Source organism: Caloenas nicobarica, chromosome 2, assembly GCF_036013445.1.
Source record: "Caloenas nicobarica isolate bCalNic1 chromosome 2, bCalNic1.hap1, whole genome shotgun sequence".
NCBI classification, from domain to species: domain Eukaryota; kingdom Metazoa; phylum Chordata; class Aves; order Columbiformes; family Columbidae; genus Caloenas; species Caloenas nicobarica.
Genome location: NC_088246.1, coordinates 20719481 through 20746587, shown reverse-complemented (window position 1 = coordinate 20746587; position 27107 = coordinate 20719481). Strand labels below are relative to the sequence as shown.

The 27107-nt window shown below is 36.7% G+C and overlaps 1 protein-coding gene across 2 annotated transcripts in view; it reads right to left on the bottom strand.

Moving 5' to 3' along the window:
* Positions 1-27107, bottom strand: part of NEBL (nebulette) — a 261626-nt gene that overhangs the window by 89570 nt on the left and 144949 nt on the right. The window contains exons 1-2 of one of the 2 annotated variants that reach the window (XM_065627753.1): positions 6556-6621; positions 6388-6495 (exon numbers count right to left, since the gene is read on the bottom strand). The exons of the other annotated variant lie outside the window; for it this stretch is intronic. Of the exons in view, the coding sequence (XP_065483825.1) occupies positions 6388-6495; positions 6556-6621 (174 nt within the window). Of the gene's footprint in view, positions 1-6387; positions 6496-6555; positions 6622-27107 lie in introns of those variants that run through there. 2 annotated transcript variants of the gene reach the window in all.

The following is a 27107-nucleotide window of genomic DNA, read 5'->3' as shown; positions in this document are numbered from 1 at the left end:
AAGGCTATTTTTTAAAATTTTTTTAAAAATTTTATTTATAGATGCTATGCTGGGTGGCTTGCAAATACCTCAGGCTGGATCAAATTAAGCCATAAAGAGAAACACCCAGTTCTCACATATAGTACCAAGGCTTTGTAAAAGTCACAGAACTCTTTAATAATAAAGATGAAAAAGACACAATTTTTCTGTGCACCACTGTTGTAGATGTTCTAGTATCTCTAAAGAAAGGAGAATTGAATCATAGATCGTCTTGGTCATTGATCTCAAAGATAAAACTTTTAACACAGATCTAGCAAGCAGAGAATCTGTATAACATATTCAAATGCCCATTTATGAATCCGAGAGTTACATGAATAAATTCAGAAGGCCACTGCCAAATTATTGCCTACAAAGCACCCCAACAGTCATGACATGCAAGTAGTAACAGAATTTCTTTAAAAGCAAACAAATTTTAAATTGATCCATTTTTCAAATTATGTGTATGGACAAAGGAAACCACTTTTGAAGCAAAACACCACAACATATTCTTTTTTTAAAAAAAAAGGTGGGTTTTTTTTAAAAAAAAGAAAAACAATCAACCTTTTTCTTACCATGGAGCAAATAATATGAGCAGGTATAATAATCACATGACGTTTGATGAAGTCAGAGTTATTGTTTGTATTAGTGAGACTGCAAGAAAGATAAAATCTATGGATGTGGTGAATGTATGGGGACCTTTATTATTTAAGAACTGTCTGAAGAAAGACGGTGAATTACAATGAGGTGGAATAAATAAGTTTTAAAAACAGACACTTTACACAATAGCCTTAAATGGTTTTAGTGACATTTCTTTCTTTGTATATAGAATACTTTAGTTCAATGCAAATTGAATTATTTAGTATTAAGCTTTCATGGTTATTATCTGCTACCATTTCTCTAACCTCATTTTCACATTCTGCACTACAGCAGCTTGCATTTATGCACTCTAGACTTGCTGACAAGCACTGACAGAAGCAATATGATCTGCATCTGAGCATTACAGAAATATGCAGTCTTAATTTCCTCTTTCTCTGAATCCTTAATGGATATCACAAGTCCTAGTCTCCACTTCTCTACAGGGACTGGGAAAGTCCATGAGAAGGATGGCAGCTTACACGGAAGCAGCTCCTGTACTTCCTGAGGCAAACTTTTTGTCCACTACAAAATGGATGAGATAATGCCAAATTCATCTCAAACTGATGACTACATAATCCCCACACAGGAAATAATTTTGGTTACCATTGAGCTCATCCACATTTAGACTACTGAAGGAATCTACATCTCATTACCAAATCATATTGTCTGCCTTTGCGGATTACAGTGTGCTCTAAATAAAAACTGTTCAGTGAACAATGGGTGTAAAATTACTGTGTGTCACCATTTTACTGAGGAACCGACAAATACCAATGGTTCATGTAACCCCTGTGGGACACTGAACTCCCAGGTAATCACAGAGAAATACACAAAATGGGCAGTTTTATGACAAACTTGAGCAGGCACTTACTGTTCAAACTGCATACATGCATGCATGTCCTTGCAAGTGAACACGAACAGCTTAAAAAAAATGTTTTGTAGAGTTATGTTCATTCACAGTGATACAGCTGAGAAGGGACATGGACAATCTACAGAGCTGACTGCCTACTGGTTAGGTTTGATGGAGTTCCCAGTAGAAGCTCCTGTAAAGCTGAGACTTGGGTAGAGGAGATGGAGAGTCTTGCTGCTCACAACTTAGATAAATCACCCACAGCTATCCATTTTAATTACAGAGCAATAATTACATTCAGAAATCAAACATTAAAGCTTCCTAAGGTATCTCTTAATGGCGGGGAGGAGGGGGTGGCATGACAGGACATGACTAGAAGAAACAAGCAAATTTATTCTGCTGTAGAATTCACATTCAAAATAACCAAAAGCAGTAAAGGACTAATGCCACCTCCTTACTCTTTTATTAGTCACACTTATTATAGTAACCCATAGAGGCCACCAAATGCACACAGGCTCAAATGAGCAATTTAGTGAGGACATATAATAAAATGTGTGGTCAAACTCTGAACCAACACGCTCCATTCTGCTGTGAAAGTGTCCACATCACTTAGAATCAGAAAGATGGAAGATAAAATGGAACAAGTATAATGAAGTAATGACATCTACACTTTAAAAGTGTATTTATTGTAAATGATGTAACCAAGAGACTTAAGAGGTTGGTTATGACTGAACATAACCAGTGTCTGGAAGGAATAGGCTGAGAAGCTATTACTCCTCTTCAAAGTTTGGGGTTACAAACTCAAATATCTAAAATACTAAATAGGAAATTTTGCCTGTGAGTGACCTACCTTTCACCACAAAATATGCTGTTTAGTTTGAGTAGATCTGGTAAGCCTTACAAAAACCCAAATAATACGAAAAATTCACAAATGATGGCCTGGAGCCACCACTATTCTTTTGATATACTTTTGAAGTCCAATGGCTCACTAAAGGCCCAATTTTTAATAGCTCCCTCTTGACTCCTTTCTTCTCCCTGACTCATCATAAAACTACTTAGACCAGCAGCACAGCTGTCCAGTAAAAGTGGATTAAAATTCCTAGACAACCACCAAAACAGTGAGCTTCAAATTGCATTTTTTCCTTAATAGATGTTATATGGCAAAATCAACTTTATAAAACAAGGGCATCCAACCTTCAGGCTGAAGCTTCCTGGCTCACCAAGAAAATTCATCTCACCCATGGCCTGTTCCATTAGCCTTTTTCACAGGGGAAACACAGGAGGAGACTGTGGGTTAAAAGAAAGGCTCTGATGGTAACAGCTTAATCCAAGCAGCTACCTTTTCTTTGTATTCAAGGGCACGTATTGACCTAACTTTAACATGAAATACTCAAAAAACTGTTATTAATATCTTAACATCAAAGATGTAACCATGTTGACAGTCATCATGCCAAGATCCACTATAGAACTGTCCTCTCAAAGACCCATTGAAGCTTAGAAAAGCCACAAAAAGGTCTGAATCTTCTTATCTAGCTAGCTCTTATGCTAGACCAAAAGGGAACTTTTTTCCACTAAGGATTCCCTTTCCAATCCTACATTTCTTAATTTATAACCTCTCATAAGACTAAGAGCTATGTCAGACCACAGATCCATCTAATACAAAATCCTCTATCTGTGGCCACAGAAACCTAGAGAAAAGCATGAGAACAGGGCAAGTACACAGTATTATTGCCCCACAGTATTTCGCTAGTCTCCAGCAATTTTGACCTCAAAACCCTCCTGAGTTAGAGGCTGTGACTAGTAATGGTGAGTCCAGAGAAACAGCTACACCCTGAATTAGGTGGTCACAACGCCATTGGTATGAGTGGAAAAGCACTCTCTGTTTTTGCACTTGGCTCTAGGGCTCTTTGGCCCTTGCTTTATAACAAAAAGCCACGCTAAAGCAAAGTTTGACTCTGTACAACGATAATTAAACGGTAAGTAGTATTACTTTTTGCTATAGGGGAAAAGAACTATTGGTACCATACATTACCAAAATTCAGCAGAACCTTCAGAAGCCGGAGTGTCTGCCTCTCTACCAAAAGGATTATGTTAGTTTGGTCAATGATGTCAACTTGTATAGTAATTCACCTCTGTGTTTATAACAGTATTAGCGACATTACACATTCAAACAAAGAGATGAAAATATACTAAAATATAAGTAACACAGGCAAATGGACAGGCTCAATTTCAATACTGAGAAAAGGCCTGGAAAGAAAAGCAATATATATAAATCAAATACACATGACAGTTTTGAAAACATCTGTGGAAGAGAATTGCATAATGGAGGGAGATTAAATGAAATGGCTTCAGGGAGAAACAATCCAGGGGGTACCACAGCCACAGAACAAACATCTGCCCACCTCAAATGAAAACAGGGATTTCCTCAAGAACCAGAGCACATAAACACTTCACAACTTCCCCAACGTACAGCTCAAGGCTGACAGTTACACACACCCTAAGAGCTGCCACCGTAACACTTTTTTAAAACCATCTTGCCAAATTAAAGTCAGCCTGCAAAGAATGCAGGGCAAGCGTAACACAACCCCAGTATCTCAGACACAAGTACCCCTGGTGCTGCGTTCTGACAGAGGGGCTGTGCTGACAGCTCCACCGGCAGGAAAGGACAATCGCCCAGTCTCGTAGTCAGCAAGGACACAGGCCGCTGTCCCAAGGTCGTCTTAAGGGCAAACTGCAAGCCCCATAAACCACTGTACTCATAAAATGTACAGATGTACACCAATGATACACCCACACAAACAGCAGTTTGTGCAAACACTCGTGCTAAAAAAGGATAAAGAATATTTTTAAAGTTCTGAATGTTAATAAGTCACCAACCAACTCCTTGCAGTTTATTGGCCTCCACAATGAAGTGTGCAGGGTGAGGAACTTACTCCCCCAGCACAAAGGACTTCACTGGTCATAAGAGATTCCAATTATAGCAAAAATTCTGGGAAACAAAATTCACCCCCTATACATACGCATATGCCATTCAAGCCAAGGAAGAAACACCTACTGATTTCAGTAGAGGCTGAATAAGGCCCCAATATTGGATGCCATTTTTAAACACAGTCTCTTCTTTGAAATTAAATTGGTCTGGACAATTACATATTACTACTGCTTTGAAAGCATTACTGACACTTTGCCATTATGCTTTACATAGTTCAAGGAAAATCTAACACACTTGCAGGCTGAATGCATCACAAGTTTTCAGCAAAAGCCAACATCACTGCACCATTATAGGCTTCAGAAACCTGGCTTCACTTAGTTATTCACCTGAGCTCCCAAGCCACTGCAGAAAATCAGAGAAAATTCAGCCACTCCATTTATCAGTTAATTAACTGCCACAACCAACATTACTCCTAATGGGAAAACAGCACAGTAATAACTCCTTTTCAATTAAAGAAAACATTTCTTCAGCATTTTTCAATGAGTTTTTGCCTTTAAGAACAGTAACCATGTTTTAAAACAAGTTGCACGGAAGCGGTAAATGTATATTGGGTCAGCTAAGTGCTCCAGGTCCATTTTCATTTTGGCCTTTACGTGAGTTGACAGGCACTTATTGTAACATACGCCATTCTTTTCCCACGTAGATAAGCATCAGTAAAATTATTAATAAATGCTACCACTTCCTAAAGTAGCTTGGGATTGCAAGGGAGCCGTCTTGGTAACTTCTCTTAAGGATCTATCCAATTTTCAGCACTCTTCCTGTGAAAATTGAAGTCCAGACAGTGTATGGACAAAGAGGAAACCTTGACCCTGTCACGTCACACTTTCAGGCCAGCACTGTAACACCTACACATCCCAGACACTGTTTCTCTGAGTTACCTTTTCTTTTCTGATACATAACCACTAAGAATTTATACCTTAAGTGTAGATTCTGAATGTTCTGTCTTCGTAAAATCAACATACTCATTCACTTTGAACAATAACACCCCGAATCTAAATATCAGGTTACAACACGAGCCAGATGCCATTTTTCAGTTTCTTTAGAAGAACACTTGTTAAAGCAAGCCACTCTCCTCAGTAATGTCTCCTCTTCTGCCAGCCACCATCCTCGCAGGAGAATTATCACTCTTATCACTCTTAACTCCCTATTCACGTGAAGGGACAAAGTTGTGCTTCAGACAATCTCCCAGAAGGACACAGAAATAAACTGGTAAACCTGATGCTGTTACATTGAAACAATTGGATCGACTCCAATTTAAAAGGTCTTGGATCTGACCTATGATATTTATATCATTTCCATATCTGATCAACAGTTTTGAAAATCTATAGGAACTAAGTCAAGATTTTGATAGCTAAATAATTTTTAAAGATATTCTAGCATTTCAGTGGATTCTTTCTATAAGTGTAATTCAATAACAATATGCTAAGCAGTTTTGAGCATCTGTCACCACAGACCAATAAATAACAATCAAAATTTACCTGTTTTATTTTTATCCTCCCTTCTTACAGCTATGTATACTGGCACCCAGTTCTGTTCTAACCAATCAAATTTCATAGCCTTAGGCTACAACTAGAAAAAACATTGCATTCTCCTGATGAAATCAGCCAAGGTGTTTTTATGGGAGACACTCTCCATGTGAGACCCACTTTTTGGAACATTCTCCCTCCTGGGGCCTATGCTTCATACCATCCAAGTACCCTGAAAAGCTCGTCCTTCTGTGACTGATAATTTAAAGTGCCAGAGTAGGCTGTGCTTTTCTATCATTTTGTATGCTTTTATATTTGAGCCTTAGAGGGGCACATGCTGCACTCTACATATCTGAAAAAATATTGTAAATATAAACCCACTTGAAAAGAGAAATACAAATCTAAGGATGCAAGCAGTGATTGTCACTTACATCACTTATTATTTCACTGCATTTTCGGGCCAGTTCCATATTTCTGTCCTCAATAACAGGCTTGAGGAAGACCTGTAAGAGAAAAGTAATCGTTCCAGGTTTATTGTCCTAAAAGAGTACCAATAAAAGGAAAAAAGTACTTTTCAAATTTATTGGGATTTAACTCACCCTTTCTTCTTCTTCCTCATCCACATTTTCATCTTCTCTGAGATCCTGAATGACAGATACTTGCATTTTAATGCTTTGCAGAAAACAACAATGAAAACTCTAAAAAGGTTCAGTACTGCAGGACGCAGCTCAGATGCTCCAGCATGCCTGGAATCAATGCTTCACTTGTGTCCTCCACCGCACTTAACTCTACCAATGCTCCTTCTTTATTTAGGCAGCACTTGACAGTCTTTATCTGAACAATTCAGAGTGAGTGAACTGAAAGGCATTGCAGATGGCCTTGCTAGCTATCAGTCGCAGCAGAGCTAATGCTTTCTTACAGATAAAATATAATTAAATGACCTATCCCAGTAAACTATTTTTAAAACTACTATGAACACTTTAATTAAAATACCGTGATGCAGTTAATTCATATCATAAGTAATTTAGTAAAATTAACAGGCTTAAAAGGGCTACATTGACTCTAGGGTTATGGGAAAACTGCCCAGTTCCAAGACTCAATGTATCACTGATTCCAAAACCAGTTATCATGAAACTTTATTTTGTTGGTTCAATAACAGAGCTTTTTGGTTTTGAAAAGCAAACTATTCTCTTTTCCCAGTAGATGTAACTGCTGGTATATTTTTCAGGGAATATTCCTTTTACACAAAGCATATAAAATTCCTAAAATGCTTTGCACGTTATGTCAGCTGAAGGTTAAACCCATGCATACATAGATACAAACACATCTGTATACCTACAAGTATAACATGGCTATGCATTCACACAAATATGACTGTTCCTTCATTGTTAAAAACTGCCATGGTCTGCATTCTCAAAACCAACCGTTTTCAGTACGAAGTCATTGACTCCAGCCGCAATGAAACGGAGAGAAATCCTTATGCTGATGGATATAGTGTCACAGTGTTTGCTTCTGCAAAACAAGCAAGGAGGAATTACAGGACCACTCAGAGTAACCAGCATCTTAACATTATTTTTCTTTAAAAACTGTTGCTTGTGTACTTCTCATTTTATAGAGGTCATGATTTTGAACTTCAGCCAGCAAACTGATTCACCACTAGACAGCTTTGCAATTGGGCAAAGACATAAGGAATGTGTGCTCTTAAAAAATGTCTTCAAAGAATTGTGCTCAAACACAATGTCCTTAGAGCTTATTTAAAAACATAAAACATACATTTCCTTAGAAAAATAAACGTTTCAAAGAAGAGGAAAAAAATAGCGTTTGACTTAGTTAAGGTCTGAAAAATTGAAAAAAAATATTGAGAACAAAGGCAGAAACTGCTTTCAGTCTATAGTAATCAAGTCACAGAATTCTTCATACGTTAATAGTACAAAAAGCTTCAAGATTTTCCATTCTGCTATTTCAAATATAATCTGCTAAAGTTCAGATTTGGATTGGCATTTGTGAAGTTCAGGTTGAAACCTAGAAGTCTGGTTGGTATAGGCGAGAATTATCTGTAATTTATCCTGGAACTCAGGATGTTTCATCTTTATGGAAACAAATGATTTAGTCTTATAAGATGGGCATTCACAGTAACAGGTCATTTTTGAAGATTATGGCCACAGTAAATATATTCTTAAACAACAGACTCATGCATGATTTCAAGGACCACATGTTAAGGAGACAGAGTACCTACAAAGGTGTCAGACAGAAAGGCAGCACCAAGGCTTCATTTTAGGATTTTTGTGATAATGTTGTAAATACTATATTCCTACAGCGCAGTTAATTTCCCTTTCCCTCCTACATTTAACAAATTTTTTAAGTGGAGACATTGAAAAATATTTATGAGAGTAGAGAAGAGCTATTACTATCTGCAAAGCTTGCTGACTATGAGGAAATCTTTTGCTGTTTATTGCACCAGAAAGCAAATATGGTCAAAATGGCAAAGTAAAAAATGTTCAGATTTTTACATTATTACATTGTATCTGGTGTGTTTTCAGCAGCTGGACTTATCAAAATTTATATATTAATTGTGGTTTTCCTGTAATGGCTTCTGCATAATAAAGATCTGTTTTCTCGTTAGCACGATTTTCAACTGATTTGCTAGAATTCATTTTTCCCCATTTTTACATCATCTGGGTCAGGCATAGCAAAGCATCCAACATCGCCATGTCCCGTATAACGTCCATAACACAGGGATTGCAAGACAGCTGCTATAACTCATCATATTAAAGAAAAATATAATCCTATGTAAAAAAGGAACAAGGGAAAAATATCACAGTATCAGCTAACCATACGTAAGTTACTCAAGATGGCATTCTTCACATAACAGATGCAGTAAGAGACTATATGATACAGAAACTTACCTCCCCTTTTTATCCTCCTCAAAACATTGAATACTGTCACATAACATTCACTGTGCAATGAAGCAAGCCTGAAAATTAAATATATCCAGATATAATTCAGAGAATAATTTGTTATTACCCTTTAAGAGTTGCAGGGTTTAGAAGTGCATTAGGATTCTATTAGCAGCCTGCAGGTCAGGAACAAGCTTAGGTAACTTCCACAGAGGCAATAAATAAACGAGGATCAGCAGACATGCTTGGTACAGCAAATGTTTATGTATGTTTACAGATATTTTAAAAACTACTCTAAAAATATTAAATCTAATCTGAATAAAGACCTGGTTAAAATGCTGAGCTTTACATCCCCAAAATGATCATGAAGGATGTTGTATTAAAGATTACTTTTCACCTGCAAAACCTGAATTTTTACCAAAACCTCCAAACTGACACTTCTGAACCATTTTCCAGTGTATATAATGGAATAATCTGTATTCATTCATTCTGGCATGAATTATATATCATATATATATATATAATATATACTAAAGAAAACCTAATTGTACAGCATTTTGAGAACACCATAATGGATTGCTAAGATGTGTCTATCCAATAATATTTGTATGATACAGGCCAAAAAGTAGATTTTATTATTGCATTATAGATACCTTAAAATGCACACATTGGGGGGAAGTGGGTTTTTCAGGGAAGTACTCAATATGAACTCATTTAAATTTTGTAAGGGAATGTTGCATAGCTCCACATTGCCACCACCAGCCACCTCACATGGATGTTTCACATCTCAGTTCCAATTAAGTCTGAAGAACAAGGCTATTTTGTAGAAGAAGCTGCAATATAATCAAAATAACTGTGCATTGTCTAGAAGGTTCATAGAAGCACAGTATTTGCAGTAGACAATCTTCACTGTCTGTGAACTTCAGATGAAAAAGACAAGCCTTCTAGAAGCAACCTATATGGTTTATCCCATGAAAGGAGAGAGCTGAATCTCCCAACACTTGTAGCCATCATTCAATTGTGTCAATGTACTATTTTTTGACACAGAACATTACTCAAGTATGTGGTCTAAATGCACATCAGCTGAGAAGGCTGAAGGGGAAGAAACATGGGGTATAAAGGAGCCCGATTCCCATGAGTATGTGCTGGTCCTGCATGCAAATGGTTAAGGCGCACAGTTGTGCAGCTTTTCTGCTTTGATCACACACAGCTGTGTCCACATCTGGCCAAAGTCCCACCACCTCCTTGTCCCTTTATCAATATTTTAAGAAATACATTTGAGAGATGCTAACCCAGAAAGTTAAAAGGCTTCATCTCATTTTGGCCCTGATACACTTAACAATTTAGCAGTTTCACTCAGTTCTGCACTGAACAAATTTGGACTTCTTTTGCATGGCATGATCCCAAAAGTCATCTGAGATCTGTGATATCCACATGTACTGTTGAGCTGAAAGAAGTTCTTTACCACTTCACAGAACAGCAGAAACTGTGCTTGTCCTAGAAAAGGTACCAGAAACACCACAATCTCAAACCTATTCAGTAAAGTCCCACATGGGATACTTGAACACAGGTTGCAAGTTAAGGACCGAGGTATTTCAGCTGGAAAATCTGCACAGCATTATACTGAGAGAGATATACACATTAGGAATATGCTCCTTCTAATTCTGGACTGAAAACCTAGTAAGAATAGAGGTAGAGTTTTAGTGCTTTAACTATCCTGCTTCCAGTGAGTAAAAATCAACTCACAGACTCTCCTAAAATGAAAATGTTATTTTCTGTTCTTACTGGACAGACACACACATTACCGAAATAAGTGCAATTAATTCAACACAACACAGCTGGTGGTCTCTTTTCAAAAAGCACACAAGGCATTTGTAAGTGCTGAGATTCAATTACTTCTCATTTCTAGAAATACTCATCTATCAGACTGGAAGAGCTGAGCGGCCCTGCACAAGTTCAGAGTTAGGCTATCAGCATCACAATCACAAACAGAAGGAAAGCAAGGGATCCCAGCCTGCCAATTTTAACCTCCCCTGAACATAAAACACCAATTAACATTAAAAAAAAAAAAAAAATCAAGAGATGGCTCGATTTAGAAAAAATCTTACCCATAAGCTTGTATCTCTAAGATCATTAACACTGCCTTTATCAACAACACTTCAAAACCTTCACATATTTCACGGTTCTAAGCTAAGATTTTCATTCAATGAAAATATTTTATTTAGGGTTTTGGTGAAGCATAGAATGGCAATTGTATGTTCAAAGAGAATAAAAATGAGATGTTAGAATACTGATTCATGAAACCCAGAAAACTGAATGAATTTTCAATGTCTAATAAATACATAAATACAGATATTTTTTGAAAACACATATGGAGACGTCGTCTAGCCCAACTGGATCTTGATGACAGAGCATTTCAGATGTCTGTATGGTACAACTGGTTTCACATAATAATACCAAATCTAACATAGTTACCAGAAGCAGTGCAGCTATGCTAGCATGACACTGCCTGAGTTAATAAACTCTTTCCTACACAGCTAATTATCCTGAGAAGTGAGCTCATTCAGAAGTGGGAGTATTTATAAGGGTACTAGATTGTGCCATGCAGATGTAACCTTAGCTGTGAAATATATTGAAATAAACCAGCATAAAGCTTTTTCAGATAATAATGCATTCTAAAAAAAACCCAAAACCTCATCTTCATTTTTCTGACAATATTCATAATTGCCTACTACATTTGCACAATAGCTTTTAACCCTCAAAGATGGTATTTCCTAAATGGGATATATAGTTTCACCTTTTTTTTTTCTCATTTTTCATTTGTCAGTAAATTCAATTCTCAATAACAGAGGAATTTGGTCTTTCCACCCCTCTTTCAATATTTTCAGTTTAACCAGAAGCCTGAAAAATCTACTGCTCCTACAGCTCTCTTCACAAGTTGATGCATCAAGAGCTGAGACCAGAATCAGCCAAGTTTGACCGCATTGCAACTGTTTAATCCACATTTCCTGACATAGCTGTGGTATTTCCCTCCCTTGCCAAGTGTCACAAAACCGCTCTCCCCTTACTCAAGTGTCCGACTATGGGAGTCCATCAGAGATAACAGCCCTGGGGCAGAGCAGCTGAGGCTTTTCAGCACTCCCCACCTCTTACTAGTGCCATTACAACAACAAATAGTCAAGACATTTATTCCTATTACCTACAAAACTGGAGCTTTGATGCTAGTCCTCTATCCTAGTAGTTGCAAGACCTGCACACCAGTCCCCTGTAGCCAGTGGAGAGCAGCACACATCCAAGCTGTCCCTCTGCCCTACAACTGGCACCTCAGATTTCATAAGGCTGTTCTACAGAAGACAGACAGAAAACGAAATTATCAGTTGCTTGTGCTACTGTGTGAGGTATCCAGAACAACAAAAGCACATTCAACAGAAGAGGGATTCAACAGAGAAGTTACAGCTTTTCTCTTAGTACTCCTCAAATGGAGAAATGTTGAGATAATAGATTGATCAAAGTTTTCCAAGCACAATCTTTTCATTTTATCCAAACCTAAATCCTATGGAAGAAAGAGCCAGGACTATATAATGCATAGCTAAAATTATCAATGATTGCTGGTAAAAGGTATGAAGCCAGTAATAAGTTTTATTTTGCCTCAATAAATCCTAAAAAGCTAAAGATACTCCCTTTCTCTTTTCAGAGGCTATATATTCATATACAGCTTACTGTAATGTGAAATAATAGAAATATATATTTGGCTCATATACAGACTCTTGCATACATTTTCTTAGCCATTTAGACTGGGTATGTGTACCTATCAGGAATTCTTCTTTTGCCATTACTTCAAATTCAACTGCCTGAACTGACAGAATCCTCCCACACCAGGAAGAGAAAATCGGACCTTTCCTATAAATTTAATTTTAGTTATAATTACAACCACCAGCCTATAGCCCTCACTTAATGAATGTATTTTTCTAGAAACTAAAACCACAGAGGTTTATTTTACTTGTATTTAATTAAGTTTTTTCTTCTCCATATTTTTGCAGTTCTGGTGTTTTGATAGATTTAATACTGTAACTTCAGTCACACTCTTTCTGGAGGGAACAATACCATAAGTAACACATATCTTTAAAAAAACCTTTATAACTTTACTGTTCTGGAATATTTCACGTTACTATGATTCTCAAGTAAGTTAAATTTGCATCAAATTGCTACAGATAGCTAACACTAAAAAAAATTTAAGTTCTTCACTGACAGTTATTTATAATCATAGCTTTTAAATTTCAGAATAGTCTTCAGAAAACTCCCCAAAATAGAAAAGACTAAATCAAACGGGCCAGGATAAAAAAAAAAGAAATTTAAAGAACACATTTGAAGTAACAGAAGTCACTTGTTTAATGATAAAAAATGTATTCAAATAACTTCATTTTTTGATCGAGAGAAATAATTTCAAATCATAAATAATTGATGGAGAAGGTATATTTTGAAATATATTCAGACCCCAGAAGACAAAAATAAACCTATAATTATGTAAAACATACGACATCTTTATTGTGCGTAAAATTACTGACTCTTAAATAGTTCTCATTTGAAGAAGCTACTCTACCTTTTTTCCTACTTTTTGAATTGTGCCTATTATAAGATTTAAACAAGAAAACAAGTTACACATACTTTGTGTCCAGGAGGGTTTAAATCTGGATTGTCATAGTCGAGCTTCCCTCTTAGCCTACCGTTCTGTGCATGACAGGTTAAGACACCTATACACAAGAGCTGTACTATGAATTTAGCAGTGTACTCGAAGACAAAGCACTTAATATATAAAATGCACAATCGGAAAATATCCATAATTTTCAAGACAGAGAGTTTACAATGATTGATGGATAGCTCATTCTTTCCAAAAACCTTCTGTGGCAAAATACTCTGCTTGAATAGAGTAAATATTATTTTTGAAGTGCTTATAATAGTCTACAATGGATGTGGAAATAAAACTGTTAATAACCCTGTATTGAAAAGAATCTTATAGCAAAGAACCCTATACTAAGGGCTCTCTGGACACCCTAATCCTGTAATTGAGTTCATGGCTGTAATTCAGGAGAGCAACTTACAAGTTCTCAAGCATTGACTACAGCATTGAAGAAAACACACTAAAAATACAACAGCTAGCAATAAGTCACAGGAATGTTAGATCCTTACATACACTCTGTTTAACAATGATATACACAAGTTTCCATGACAACAGTGACAAGATGATAAAAACATCTTCTTCCATCATCTACTGAAAAATACATTTCTGCTTATATCATTGATGAAGTGGCAAGCACCTAATTTAGGAATGTCGACTTGCATTTAGTAACATATTTTTATATTCAGAGTAATGAGCATCATATTTTTAAAGGATTTAACTGAATATCTGAAGCATATTTAAATGATTCATGATCTGATTTTTTTAGTCTTTTAAATCAAGACTTCACCTTTTACTTTAATCACCGTACAAAGTTTAGCTGCAAATTTCAGCTTATTTTTTTTTCCCCCATGGAAATCTCTTTTGCACGGATCAAATAAAAGCTGATTTGATTTCCCAAACAAATAGTGCAGATTTTGGCAGGATAATGCCTTATTTTTAAATTGGCTTAATTTTTCTCCATTTGCAAAAATTATGATAAGGCAGTTCTGCTCTATCAGTTACGTAATTTGCTTTCGCATTAGAGCATCATCTTCTAGTGTGAATTGTGTTCCTCAAAACAGTAGTGGACAGAAAACTGGCATTTCTTGCTCCAGCTGATTTATTCCTGGGACCTGGTTACCCCTGTAAACAAGCAATTCCAATGACATCAGTGGAATTTAAACTTGCAGTTATCTCGGTACTGGTAATTCTAGGTGAGCACACTTCTGAATCTATAAAGTAACATCATATTACTTATTAAAATGTCAGTTCTCACATATTATTAATGGAAAAATAGTTCTTATAAATTAATAATAAAAATTTAGCCCTACATTGCTCTTCGTATAACACAGTACATCTAAATTACCATATTAAAAGCTCACTGAATTACAGTTCTTCAAATCAAGGAAGGTTAATACCTGCACCATGTGAAATAACACAGCAAGTACCTTCTGAGAGGAGGAAGGCAAAAGAAATAATATAGCAATGTTTTGTACACTACAAATTATCCAGAAAAAAAATGCCTTTGGGCATGGTTGCTTGTTGCTGTTAATAACATTAAAGAATAATAACTACTTTATACTCATACAGCTTCTTGTGGACAAGATTTTAAAGAATTTTATAAATACAGGGCTAGAGCCTGTGATGGAGGATACTGACACAGAGCAAGCCAAGTTCTCTCCCTGTCCTCAGGAATTTGAGGACTAGGCTGGATTCAGGCGTAAGACAGACCAGGCATGGGTAGCCTCAGTTAAGCCTAACCAAAAAATCTGCTCTAGATCATACTACTGACTCACGGCTACTTGAGAGTCATCGTATGGCCAGAGGTTTTTGAGGTACAGCAGACTTGATTTGGGGAACAAGCCATCTTAAGTCTCCTTCGAACATCTGGAATTTTGTAAAGACAATTCAGACCAGGATAAATAACTATTCTACAGAACTGCTCTTTGCTATATACCTGAAGATATATGATCATCCTATAATTCTGTTTTACAAGGTGGAGAACAAGGGGCCATGAAGTAAAGCAGCATCTCCAGAGTAAGAAAGGAAGCCTGTGATTAATCAAGACTGCTTGACTCTCAGCCCTACAGTTTTAATGCTGATATCATAGAGCTTCTCAGCAGGACTTTTCCTGGCTCTTTTTCAGTGATATTTCTGTTAAGTCATTTCCAGTATAAACTAACTCTTCACTTATAATACTCCACTTGCAGCACTGAAGATTTTTTTCTTCTAGAACATTTTGCTGAACAAAATTTCAGAACAAATTTTAGCGTTTATATAACTTAGAAGGTAAGAAAGTGAAGAGCGTGAGGAGAACAGAACACAGAGCAGTCTTTCGTTTAGCACGTTATTCTGGATCATATTGAGTAAGTGACTGGGTTAACATGCAGCATAGGGTTAGAGTAACAGTGTAGTTACTTGTTATGCAAATTAATTCCAATGTCTATTGAGTTACGGATAGTAACTATTTGGCATGAAACAAGCAAGATAACGTACATGAAAACCGATATACAGAGAGATAATATCATGTTCCTTGCTTACCTTCTGAAGTCTAAATTCAAGTTATGTTAAGATGGTTTTATGTTTAATTCAAAAGAATAGGTGATATTTAAAAGTTAATTTCTAGTCTAGTTGGGTAAGGTTCCATTTAAATTGCATTTTTGTAAATATTTATTCATTTTTTTACATACATAAGCCATCACCAGAGAATTAATTTATGTTAGAGCCTAAGGCCTAGCTTTGAAGAGCTTTTAGTCTTTATCTCTGTGATGATCTCATGGGAATTCTGAGCCTGCCTTTCAGCAACAAAACCTCCAAAGCCTGAGGCTGCCTCTGGAAGAATTACATTCACCTTCAGGTCTGTGGTAAATGTTTTCGGCAGCTTTACACTACAGCTCAAGAAATTTCTCAGTCTCATCAGAAAAGTGTATGCAGTAACGATAATCTGTAATACAAAACTGCAAACCCTGGGGGCAGGAAGAGCCTAATCTTACATACAGGGATGCTATTCTACAGCCCCAGAAGTAACTACACATTTCACTTCCTTTTAACAATTTTAAACCACCTCTTCGCAAGATGAAGATGCAGCTGTAATATGCTCTTTGTAGACATTCAAAATATGTCGGACTCAGCTTCCCCAAGCTTATATTTAAATCCTAGGATATTAACACCCAGTACAGCACAGTACTTGACTAATGCTACCCACAGGGGTTTTTTTAAGATGTTACAATTTTCTATAGCTAAAAATCAAACTCAGGTAAAAAATGAATATCAGAGCAGAAGTCATGTTAATCTCATGTTGGCTATAAGGCTAATAATGAGCTTAATCTTACTGTTTCACCATCATTAAACATACAAACAGCCTTTGGAGCAGCAGCCAGAACCTAGTGACCCTGTCCCTGCTGCATAATAAGCACAGGACTCAGCCCTGCTCCCTCCTGAGACGTTTCTTTGGCACATGAACATTATTTTTCTTGTCTGCGCCAAGGTAAAACTTCAGCTAAATGTCCGCCAGGACCCACATCACAGTCTTGATTAGGCCACTCAGCTGTGGGCTCAAACGCCTGTTGGGCTGGAAGCAACATCTCTCACTTCCTAGAAAAATGACATCCCATTGGAACTAACAGAAAAATGGTCACAAGCCTTCCCCTCTCTACACATCCGGCCGAGTTTCTGAGCAAGCGTGTTTGCCACACATACGCTGCAGTTGCAGAGACAGGTTCCAAATTCGATCTTATATTAGACTTTGGATGGGAAGCTCTGATGGGATCCAAGCAATGGGCAGATGAGGGACCATTTGGAGGGAGCATGCAGAGTACCTGCACATTGCTGTAACAGATCTGCAGACTCTGCTCTCTGCTGATACACTTCGTCAGATTGCTGGGCTTCAGCTTACAACGTAACTACAGATGGAATCTCTTCCAATGATGGACCAGTGGATCATCCTCAGTAGCTTTTCTGAACAGTATTTGGATAACTTCATAATGACACAGAGGCAGATGGAGACATCATTTATCAGACTATCAGCATTTAAAGTCAAATTAAAAGACTAAAATTTAAAAAGCTTATGTTAGGTGCTCATGAACTTTGCTAGATAAAAATTTTAAAAATAAAGGCAGTTATTTGCCAAACGAAAGATTTATGTGGATGTTAGTCACTTTCAGAAAGGACAAGACAACCACCCTACATGAAACAGCAAACAATCTTAAAATGGAGAATACATAATTAACCTTTTGTCATGACCAAATTCAGACAGGTGAGACTCCCCTCTAGAAGAAATCTTTAATTTCAGAGATTCAAGTTTAAGAAGCATATGGTCACTTCACGGACACGACTCCTGAGTCTCACAGAATTAAAACAAATCCTTAAATACTAACATAAGACTCAAAAAAGACAAGTAAACCAGATAAAAATACTAAGTCTGCATTCAGGTTTAATGATCCTGAAAGATATGTTCTCTGTCTCATCTTCAGTCAAACAAAATATTAAGATTTAACTCCATAAACTTCAAGTAGCTTCTTCTTTGAAGGCTGCTTCTATCTGTGTTTTAACCACAAAAATGTCATCTTTATCCCAGCTACGACGTAATAGACGTACAAATACAAGTTATGCAAGCAGATAAGTGAATTTTGTCCATATGTAGAAATCTAGATGAATCTCCAACTTGTCCAATTTAATTAAAATCAAGTTTTGTGATGTAAAATTTGGTTTGCCTCTACTTCCTGCTCAAGACTATCAGTCTTCACTGTTTTGCTTATATTTGAAAAGCAGAATTTCTGCTGTGATTTGTTGCCTCTACTGTAAAATGACTTCCAGACAATGCAAGAATATGGACATTCCTCATAGATTTTCTGTCTGCTACAAATTATAATTCATTCTGCTGGAGACTGAAATTAATGATCTACTTTAATCCACTACTCATCCCTTGTAGTCTAGCCACAAAAGAAAGAAATTAGTGTTTAAAAACAAACAAGCTTTGTGTTCTAAAAAACTCACCAACAAGAGTTTTCAGCCCATGTAGATAGCCATTACGCTTCCATCAAAAAGGACCACACAAAAGCAATCCCTAAGGGTACAGTCCTGCCAAATCAGAGTTATGTTTAAAAACAAATATATGAGAATTTCTCTGCCATATACCATTCTCACATAAGAAAATGGCAGAATCCCTATGAAAATTACAGAATTTGCAGCTAGTACAAAATATTACAGGTGCTCAGCACTCACTATGTAACTATTCCCAAGTAATGTAAAATAGCATAATTGGCTAGACATCTGCAGGATTGTTTGAAGAAACAATACCCTAGTAGTTTTCTGTGCTTGAATACTCCTATTTTAGACAAAAGTATTAATATTTACTTGTACAATGCAAAGGTAGTGTTAACATTAAAGTTTAGCACAAATTCAGTATGTAGTTTAACATTCCCTGACCTCTTTTATAGACTATCCTGAATTGATGCTAAATGCTTTCAATAATTCATTAAAAATAATCTTATCTGTGAAAAATAATTCTCATTATTGACAGGTTAACTTCATGCGAGTTTTGAAACAACTCACACTCAGATCACAATAACCTGAAAAACACAAGACTTCAGAAATTTTTAAGTTCAGAAGGTACCAGCTTAATAGGATTTAGTCCATTTATCTAAGTTATTGAGACAAGAAACTGCTGAAATCATTATCAAGAAAATTCTTATTTTCAGAACCCCTTAAGACAGGAACTTTTCAGGCAAACTGTAAAGAAAGATACAGTAGCTGATATGTATTGATTACCAATGCAATCAATGTAGGCATTCCAGAGTCCAAACATGGGTTTGTTTTCATTTTCTTGGAGCTGGGGAGAGCTTGGAAAAAAAGTCTAAAGGTAGCTAAACTTTAAAATCAATTAGATATAAATAGAAGATGACCTCATTAAATAAGTCTCAGTTTACAACTAAAACCCAGGTTTCCTTCTTTTACAGGATGTATTATCCACAGTATGGTTTAGTTTATTACACCCTGAATTGCAGATTATACTCTGCCAAAAACAGTAAATGTACTCATTGGTATGGAAAAAGGTCTATTCATATATTCTCTATCCATGGGAAAAAATAATTTGGAATGGAACAATGTTCCTCTATCACCTGTTACATACTGTAGTATATATTATTTGTCTTGATTCAAATATAAACAGAAAAAGACAAAAGGTTTTCACATCTTTGCTCATTACGAAATAAACTATATAGGTTTTGAGTCAAAGTATGGTAAATATTGTCTGCCAGTATTTAAGATTCATAAGGATGCAGAAATTCCTTCCTCTATGTCACTCATTTGAAGAACTAAAGAGAGTGTGTATTCTGATTTTAATTGGACAGTCCTGTGGTTTTCCACATGGTCTCACAGTTTCCCATCACCTTCTTTCAGGATATCTAGGTGATATCTAGGGATTAAATCTTCCATTTAATAAATAAAATTTTTTTAGAAAAAAAAAAAAGCTTTGTCTTTTTAAATAACTAAGAAGTGTTTGTTCAAAACATACCAGCATGAAGAATTTGTTCTGCATTTACCCTGGGCAGTCCAGCGGAATGAGAGTTCAGAATGATGGACGGTGCTCAGAATAAAGAGAAAAAGGGAGTGAGAGTTGACATTGGTAAAGCTCTTCTTTTGTTCCAAGAGAATATTAATGACTCCTGCTCAGTCTTTCATCAAAAATTCATTCAGAATGCTATGTTATTGGAAAAAATGTTCCACTTGGAGAGAAGTACTCATGTCACTGCTGAATCAGAAGCTGTCAATAGCTACAACAATACACATTTTTAAAGTATATTTTTGTCTTCTGAATAAGTCTTTCAAATTGTAAGCTTAAATAACGTGCCTTACATGCCCCAGCCTGGCGATTCTGAAAATGTCTCTTTGCACCTCTACTCTCAAAACTCAATTGAAAAAATATGGTTAAGACAAGAATGATTGCAGGTAGCAAACGAACTATTGCATAAAAAACAAAACAAAAAAGGTACAGATACAAAAATCTAGAAAAGAAAGTACCTCATAGCCAGGGACAGTCCTGAGCTCTGCCATCAAAATTTATAATTTTATTTCAGTAAGTTAATGTATTCTTTCTCCTTTTGCCTTCCACACATTATTGTCAATATGTTAATATTTTCAGACTGCTTATAGTACTGTAAGAAATTTAATTTAATTTTCAACCATATTGTTATATTCACTTCCATGGACTTGTTTTAATTCTCAAATTCATCTTAAATACTGTATTTACACGAGGCAATGTCTTTTGTGTATAGATGTTAATTTCTTTCAGTATTCTATCTGTCTTAGCTGCATATTTTTTCCAGATACAAAAACATTTTTGTGGGGAAGAGGTAAAAAGGATGTTTATTTTTCCTACAGATAGCTGTAGCCACATGATTTCCTCTATATCACCGTGGCTTCTCATTCTTTTTTTCCAACCTCCTCCATTCACCAGTGGTGCTTGGCTGCACAAAGTCCCCACTATCATTTCAGATTCATGGAAGAAACAAACAGAAGGAAAAGCTGGCAGCATAGAACATCCATTCTTCTTCCAAAATCTAAAGCTGAAAACATTCGTGAAAATACGTCACTGCTTGATCCTTTCAATAGCATGTTCTTATATTGTATGGTGCAGTTAAAAATGTTTTTTACTTAAATCCTACAGCCAGATCTTATTTACTGAAGACTGCTGCCACACAGCCAACTTTGCACAGGACACGGTACGAAAGCAATTCAAGATGTCAGAGTAACTGTTACATTTATTCTGCCTCCACCTTCTCATCCTGCCTCCATCTCCAGACACCCTAAACAACGTTGAGCTCCTCCTGGCCAGACTGAATGAACCTCAAGAATCACCAGATTCACGCTTCCCTTCCCCAAGTCCATTTAGTCTGAATGTAACTCACAGGCTATGCCACACTAGCCCATTCTCAGCCAACATTACCACAGCTCCATACACCAGTGCAGAGGTAATTTTGGTGAGGCCACCTACGCAGTAACCACACTGCGTATCCCATGATACAGGGAAAATCAGAGCTGGTCTAACACATTGCATTGGTAATATCACAAGCACGCTGTTCGCACTAACGCACAGCTTCTATGACAAGGAGCTGAGGAGGGTGAAAGGGAAGAAAGTTCAGCTCTCATAGAACTGCCAAGATGAAGACAGCCACAGTGAAAACTGTAAACTAGTTTCCTGGTGCGCTGCCAGGCTAACCTCTTGCCTGTTCCTGCATCATCCCCCTTCCTCTCCCACTGCTACCCCCCGTTCCACTGGTGACACATGTGCAAGTCTCCTTACGTCTGAGCTGGAGCACACTCTCTCTGGACATGTGAGAGTTTAAAGATTGCAATCTTCAATATTTCTTTATATACCAAATATGCTCCAGTGCAAAGTAAGCCAGGATAGTTTAATCCCACTGTTTTCTGGTCAATGGCCTTTGTAGACTGTCCCTAACAAGCAGATGCTGGCATGCAATAAGACAACTGTTCCTACAAAGAATGTATAACCATGATTGAAGCAGGCCATCTTATGAAAAACATACCCTATGGAGCTCAGCTGAGTTAATACTTTTCCACCTCATAAAATAGTCAACACCACCAAGAAAGACATAATGCAGTGAACAATCCTTTTCAAATTAAATCAACAGATGATTGTGAGTACACAAAATGCTGATGTGTTCAATCTCAAGATGTTAGTTTTACATTGTCACTCCTCAGATGAGAGCTCTACTTTTAGCACCAAAAAAAACCCCACCTTCCCAAAAGCAGTGTGAAAACATATTTCTCCAGAAAATTTACACATTGTGAAGAACTTTAAAAGGTCTAGGTCAACTTTTAAATCAGTTTGTATGAAATAACACAAAATCAATAATAAGAATTAAGAAAAAACAATCTTCCAGGTAAGGAGCCACAGGAACAATTACAGGACCAGTGCATGAAGTTTATGACTGATAAATTTGATGTGCCAAGATGAGCCAAGGTATGTTAGAAGCTGAGATGAACTTCATGTTTCACATTTATAACTGAAGGTTAGTCTTGGGTACATAATCATGGGGTGGCAAGACAAGTGTTTGACAATGAAAATGTAGCAAATACAGTAGTTATGTTATTAAAAACATAGAAATACTATAGACAAAAAATATTGGTTTATGTAATTTAGTATTAATTTATCATAAATACAGTCTTTACTGAGGATACCAAGACAAACTGAAATTTGTCACTTCCTACCTAACCTTATGAGTGTTTGACATGGCACTCACAATAATGTTTTCTACAGTATTTTGTATGTAGTTTTGTAGTATATTAAAAAAAAAAAAAAAACAAAAAAAAAAAAACACGAGAAAGCAGGAATTCCATTAGATAGCATTGCACTAAGACTCCTGTGGTCTCTACCCAGGCTGCAGAATTTAAACCCATCAGACGGATCTCTGCCACCTGAGCTGACAAACTAAGAACAGACTGTCATGTCCTTTGCCCATATATCTCAGTCTGTCAGTCCTGCAAGGCTCAAAATAGCTCTCTGTCAAAATGAACATTTCTGCTGTATCTTTCACCAAACATCAATAGTTCTTTCCAAACTGACTTGTCCCAATTTTCTTGTCCAGTTTGTCCTACTTGCCTCCATCACCACTGAGCAATAGCCCAAATTTCAACATTCTTCCTTCTCAGCTTTCTTCAGTCATGACTTTACATCTTCCCACAAGTTTGGTTTCTGTCTCCTTTACACAGGAAGCACCTGCAGCCTGTAGCCTGTCGAGGCACTGACGGTGCAGAAGGGAGAAATTCCCTATTCATGTTGCAGATATTTCAGCTTGGTCCAATATACTGCAGTGCAACATCCAGCAGCAAATGCAGAGGCAATCCTGCATAGTCATCAAATAGCAAATGCTAGACATACTATAACACTAAAGCAAATTAGATAGAGATCAATAGACAAACGTTCATGCACCATACAATTCATCCTCCTCCCCTGCCTCATTTAATTCTTTTTGACAATACTAGCAAATAGAGCAGAAAAATGAAGTTATCCAAAGAAAAAAAAATAGATAACTTTTTAAAAGATAAGCAAAGTAATATATATATATTTACCTTAGCCTTTGGAAGAGCTGTTCCAAAACGGCAACTGAAATGGAAGTTTTCAGTTCCAAGTAGCAAATTTAGACAAAAGTAGGCTTTTAGAATAGAAAGTATTGCACAAACAATGCAACAGACAGCTCCATAAGGTCTAATAGCAAAACCTGCCTCAGAATTCACCTTTGAACTCCCTGCTAAGTACTGCTGTAAAGCTACTGTACTTGGTGGAGAAACTCTCTACACAGTGAAAGAAGGAAGAGTTACCAGCAATGGAAACAGATAACTGTAGCAAAACTAAACTGAAGATGAGAAATTACAAACTACTAATAACTTTTGGCATGGAAAAGGTATGGAGCCACTATTACTGAAAAGCTAAACTGCTTTCATCTCTATTGCTGGTTTTAGGAGAGAACTTGCTTACCACTGTTTTGAAAAAACATACTACTTAACAACTTTTATTACTTTACATCCAGTAAAACAAACAAATAAAACTAGTATTTGTCTTCAATTCCCCAAGTTACAGACACAATGACTACAGTCTATCCCTACCCAAACCACTATATCTAACAGTAATACATTGTTCTGGCTGACTATCATTATTTGCAATCAAAATAAAATATTGGCAAGTACTGTGACTTCATTCAAGGTATTTTAGTAAATTACAGGAAACCTTAGAGAGGTTAAAAGTAAACCCTGTCATCACTGGGTATATTTAAAAGATAATAAGTAAGACTGACACTGCGATGTAGGGGTATTTCATTTACCATGCTGTACTCTTTAACAAAAAGAACCCCAGAAAGTACCTTCTCTTCTTAACAACATGCTTGTTCTCAATTTAAACAAAGAAAATGAAGACTGTACTTCTAGTCACATTTAGTGCTTCCTGGGTACATCCTATTAGAATGCACAAATGCAGCATTAGGACAGGAAGAGACCAGGATCACATTAATCTAATTCTAACCCAATAGCTTTTGTCTTCCTCGAGCTCTCTCTTCCTGCTTCCTCTCTCAGTCTTTCATTAACTACTCTCCTTTTTCTTTCTGTCCATTAAATAAAAAAATCAAGTCTGAAAGCTATGAATCAAGAATACTTCAATATCATCAGATCACCACAGTATCTCTGGATATGGTTAACTTTTCTCCTTTGGCACCCACAGTTCTCTAATTATGTTTATATTCTTCTTAATTGATATCATACTATCTGGCTAAATTGCAAACTATGCTTTCAGAATTTATTGAGGCATTGCTGAGTGGTCCTGATCTGCAATTAGGTCTCCACTGCACTAGGTCCTAAGAGCTTCCAAAACTCCCTCTCCACTGAACAACTCATATTCTAACTTGACGTCAGCCTTTATCAAATCCTCAACTCCACCACTATTTATCTTCTGTACTCTGTAATTGTACTGCATAATTTGGGTTCTGCTAAGAATAAACATGAAAGCACAATAATTCATTTACATGTCTATAGCATTCCTCGTCATAGGATGCCAGCTCCTCTTAGATGTGAACAGCAGCCTCTGTATCAGATGCGGTTTTTTCCTCATCTAGGAAGATTATGAGTTGTCCGAGGTCACAGAAAAGTCCACGGAAGACCAGCAAACATATCTGAGTCCTTGAACACAGGACTGTGCTTCCTCTTTCCCAGTGTAGTATTCTGGCCAGCAGTATACGAAATTCAAAGTTATAGCTGTATTCAAAACATGCCAGAGCACAAAGCCCATCTGTATGCCTTCCATTACCTACCAGTGTGGGATCTTTTTTAATGTACTGTCCTAACTCTACTTTGGATGTGAAACAAATTTTCCCTCACTCACCTTTTACATTTCTAAACTTCTATGAAGTCTATGGAAAGAATAAAAAAAATTTTTTTAAAAAAAAGAGGATGGAACATAATGATCCTTAGTTCTCTGCCTCCTCAGAATTTTACTGGTGTCCTTGAAAAAACAAGGCAAAAGGAAGATACTCTTAATGTACTTAAGTCAGAATAAATCTCATGTCTCTGCTGACTAGGTTCCATTTTTTGAAACATATTTCCATACAAGCAGTGGCATATGAAACCAATTCCTGCTACATGTTTTTCCCCCCATGAAATATATATTAAAAAAATCTCCCAGCTCAAACCAAGAAATGTCACAAAAGTTAAATTCAAAATGAAGATCTGTAAACTGCAGGTCTCAAAAGTGCTGTTTAATTTCAGAAACTATAATGTCAGCGGTTTTGGAACACCCAAGTAGGAGGTGCAGTTTTATTAATATTCCACAGAACCAGTTACACATAAGTAACATACATTGCCCAAAAAGCAGTCTAGTCCTTCCCTTTGGTAAGAGGACCTGTTTCAAGCTTTCTCCAAGAAAAACAAATCTGGACTGTGTACAATATTCACTACTGCACACTGATACTACAACTATATATCAATCACTGTAATTTCTTTAAGTGATAATGCAGGCTTACTTTCCCTTCTAGGCATCTCTCTGAGGGAAGAAAGCCACTGGTAATGACATTTTCTATAGAACGCAAACTGACACCAAAATGACACTGAATAAGTGACAACAGACTGCCAAACTCAATTGAAAGGTCAATAAAGTCACTAAATACTGCGAAAGATGTGTTCCATTTCATTCGTAATTCAAAAGATTAGAAAGGTGTGGTTAACACTACTGAAAAGGAACATATAAACTATACTTCCCTTTTTTATATATTTACTTGAGATGTTTTAGATGCACCGCAAAGTAATTGCTTTTCCTTCACTGTGCTGTTAAACAAAGTTCTAAAAACCTCTACAAGAGCAATAGAAAAGAAACTGCCTTAAACCTGGGCTGAGGTAACAGGTATGATAAATGGACATAGTAAACATGCATTAATAAAATGAAATAATACTTATGTTGAGGCTGTTCAACTGACTGCTGAAACTCCAGCCTGTATTGGAAATGAAATACATTTTTGCAGTACCCTGCCAATGTACCTAACTGGAGGGGAAAATACTAGAACTCCTAAAACTGGAGAAAACATAGTACGGAAAACCTCAGGTTCCCAGGCAAAGATGTATTAAACTGGAATTATGGCCAAAAGTTTGTATTGGTAACTTAGGAGTTAACTGATTTTTTCACAAGTCCCAGAAATGAGAAGGTCTGATTTCCGAGATTTTTGTTCTTCAGATGTGCAATCCCTGCCAGCAATTCTCCAAAGACCTCCGCGCCACCCCTGCACCTCTGGACCTACGCCAGCCTTTCCCATAGCCCATCCAGGGCTGTGCCTGGTCCACGTTTCTCAGGGAGTATAGGCAAAAACAAACCTAAAAATAATAGTTCTAATTATCCCAAAATAAAGCATAAACATAGAATATTCAGAGTTACAGTTAAAAGAAGCCAGTCCTGAAATCATGAATTTTCAGCCAAGAGACCACCGCAACACATATTCTTAACTTTTGGCCTATGAGAACTTGTAAGATTTCATACAGTAATTCCTGCATCACAATATATAGCATATATACACAAAGGCACTTTTCTGTAACTACATATAAA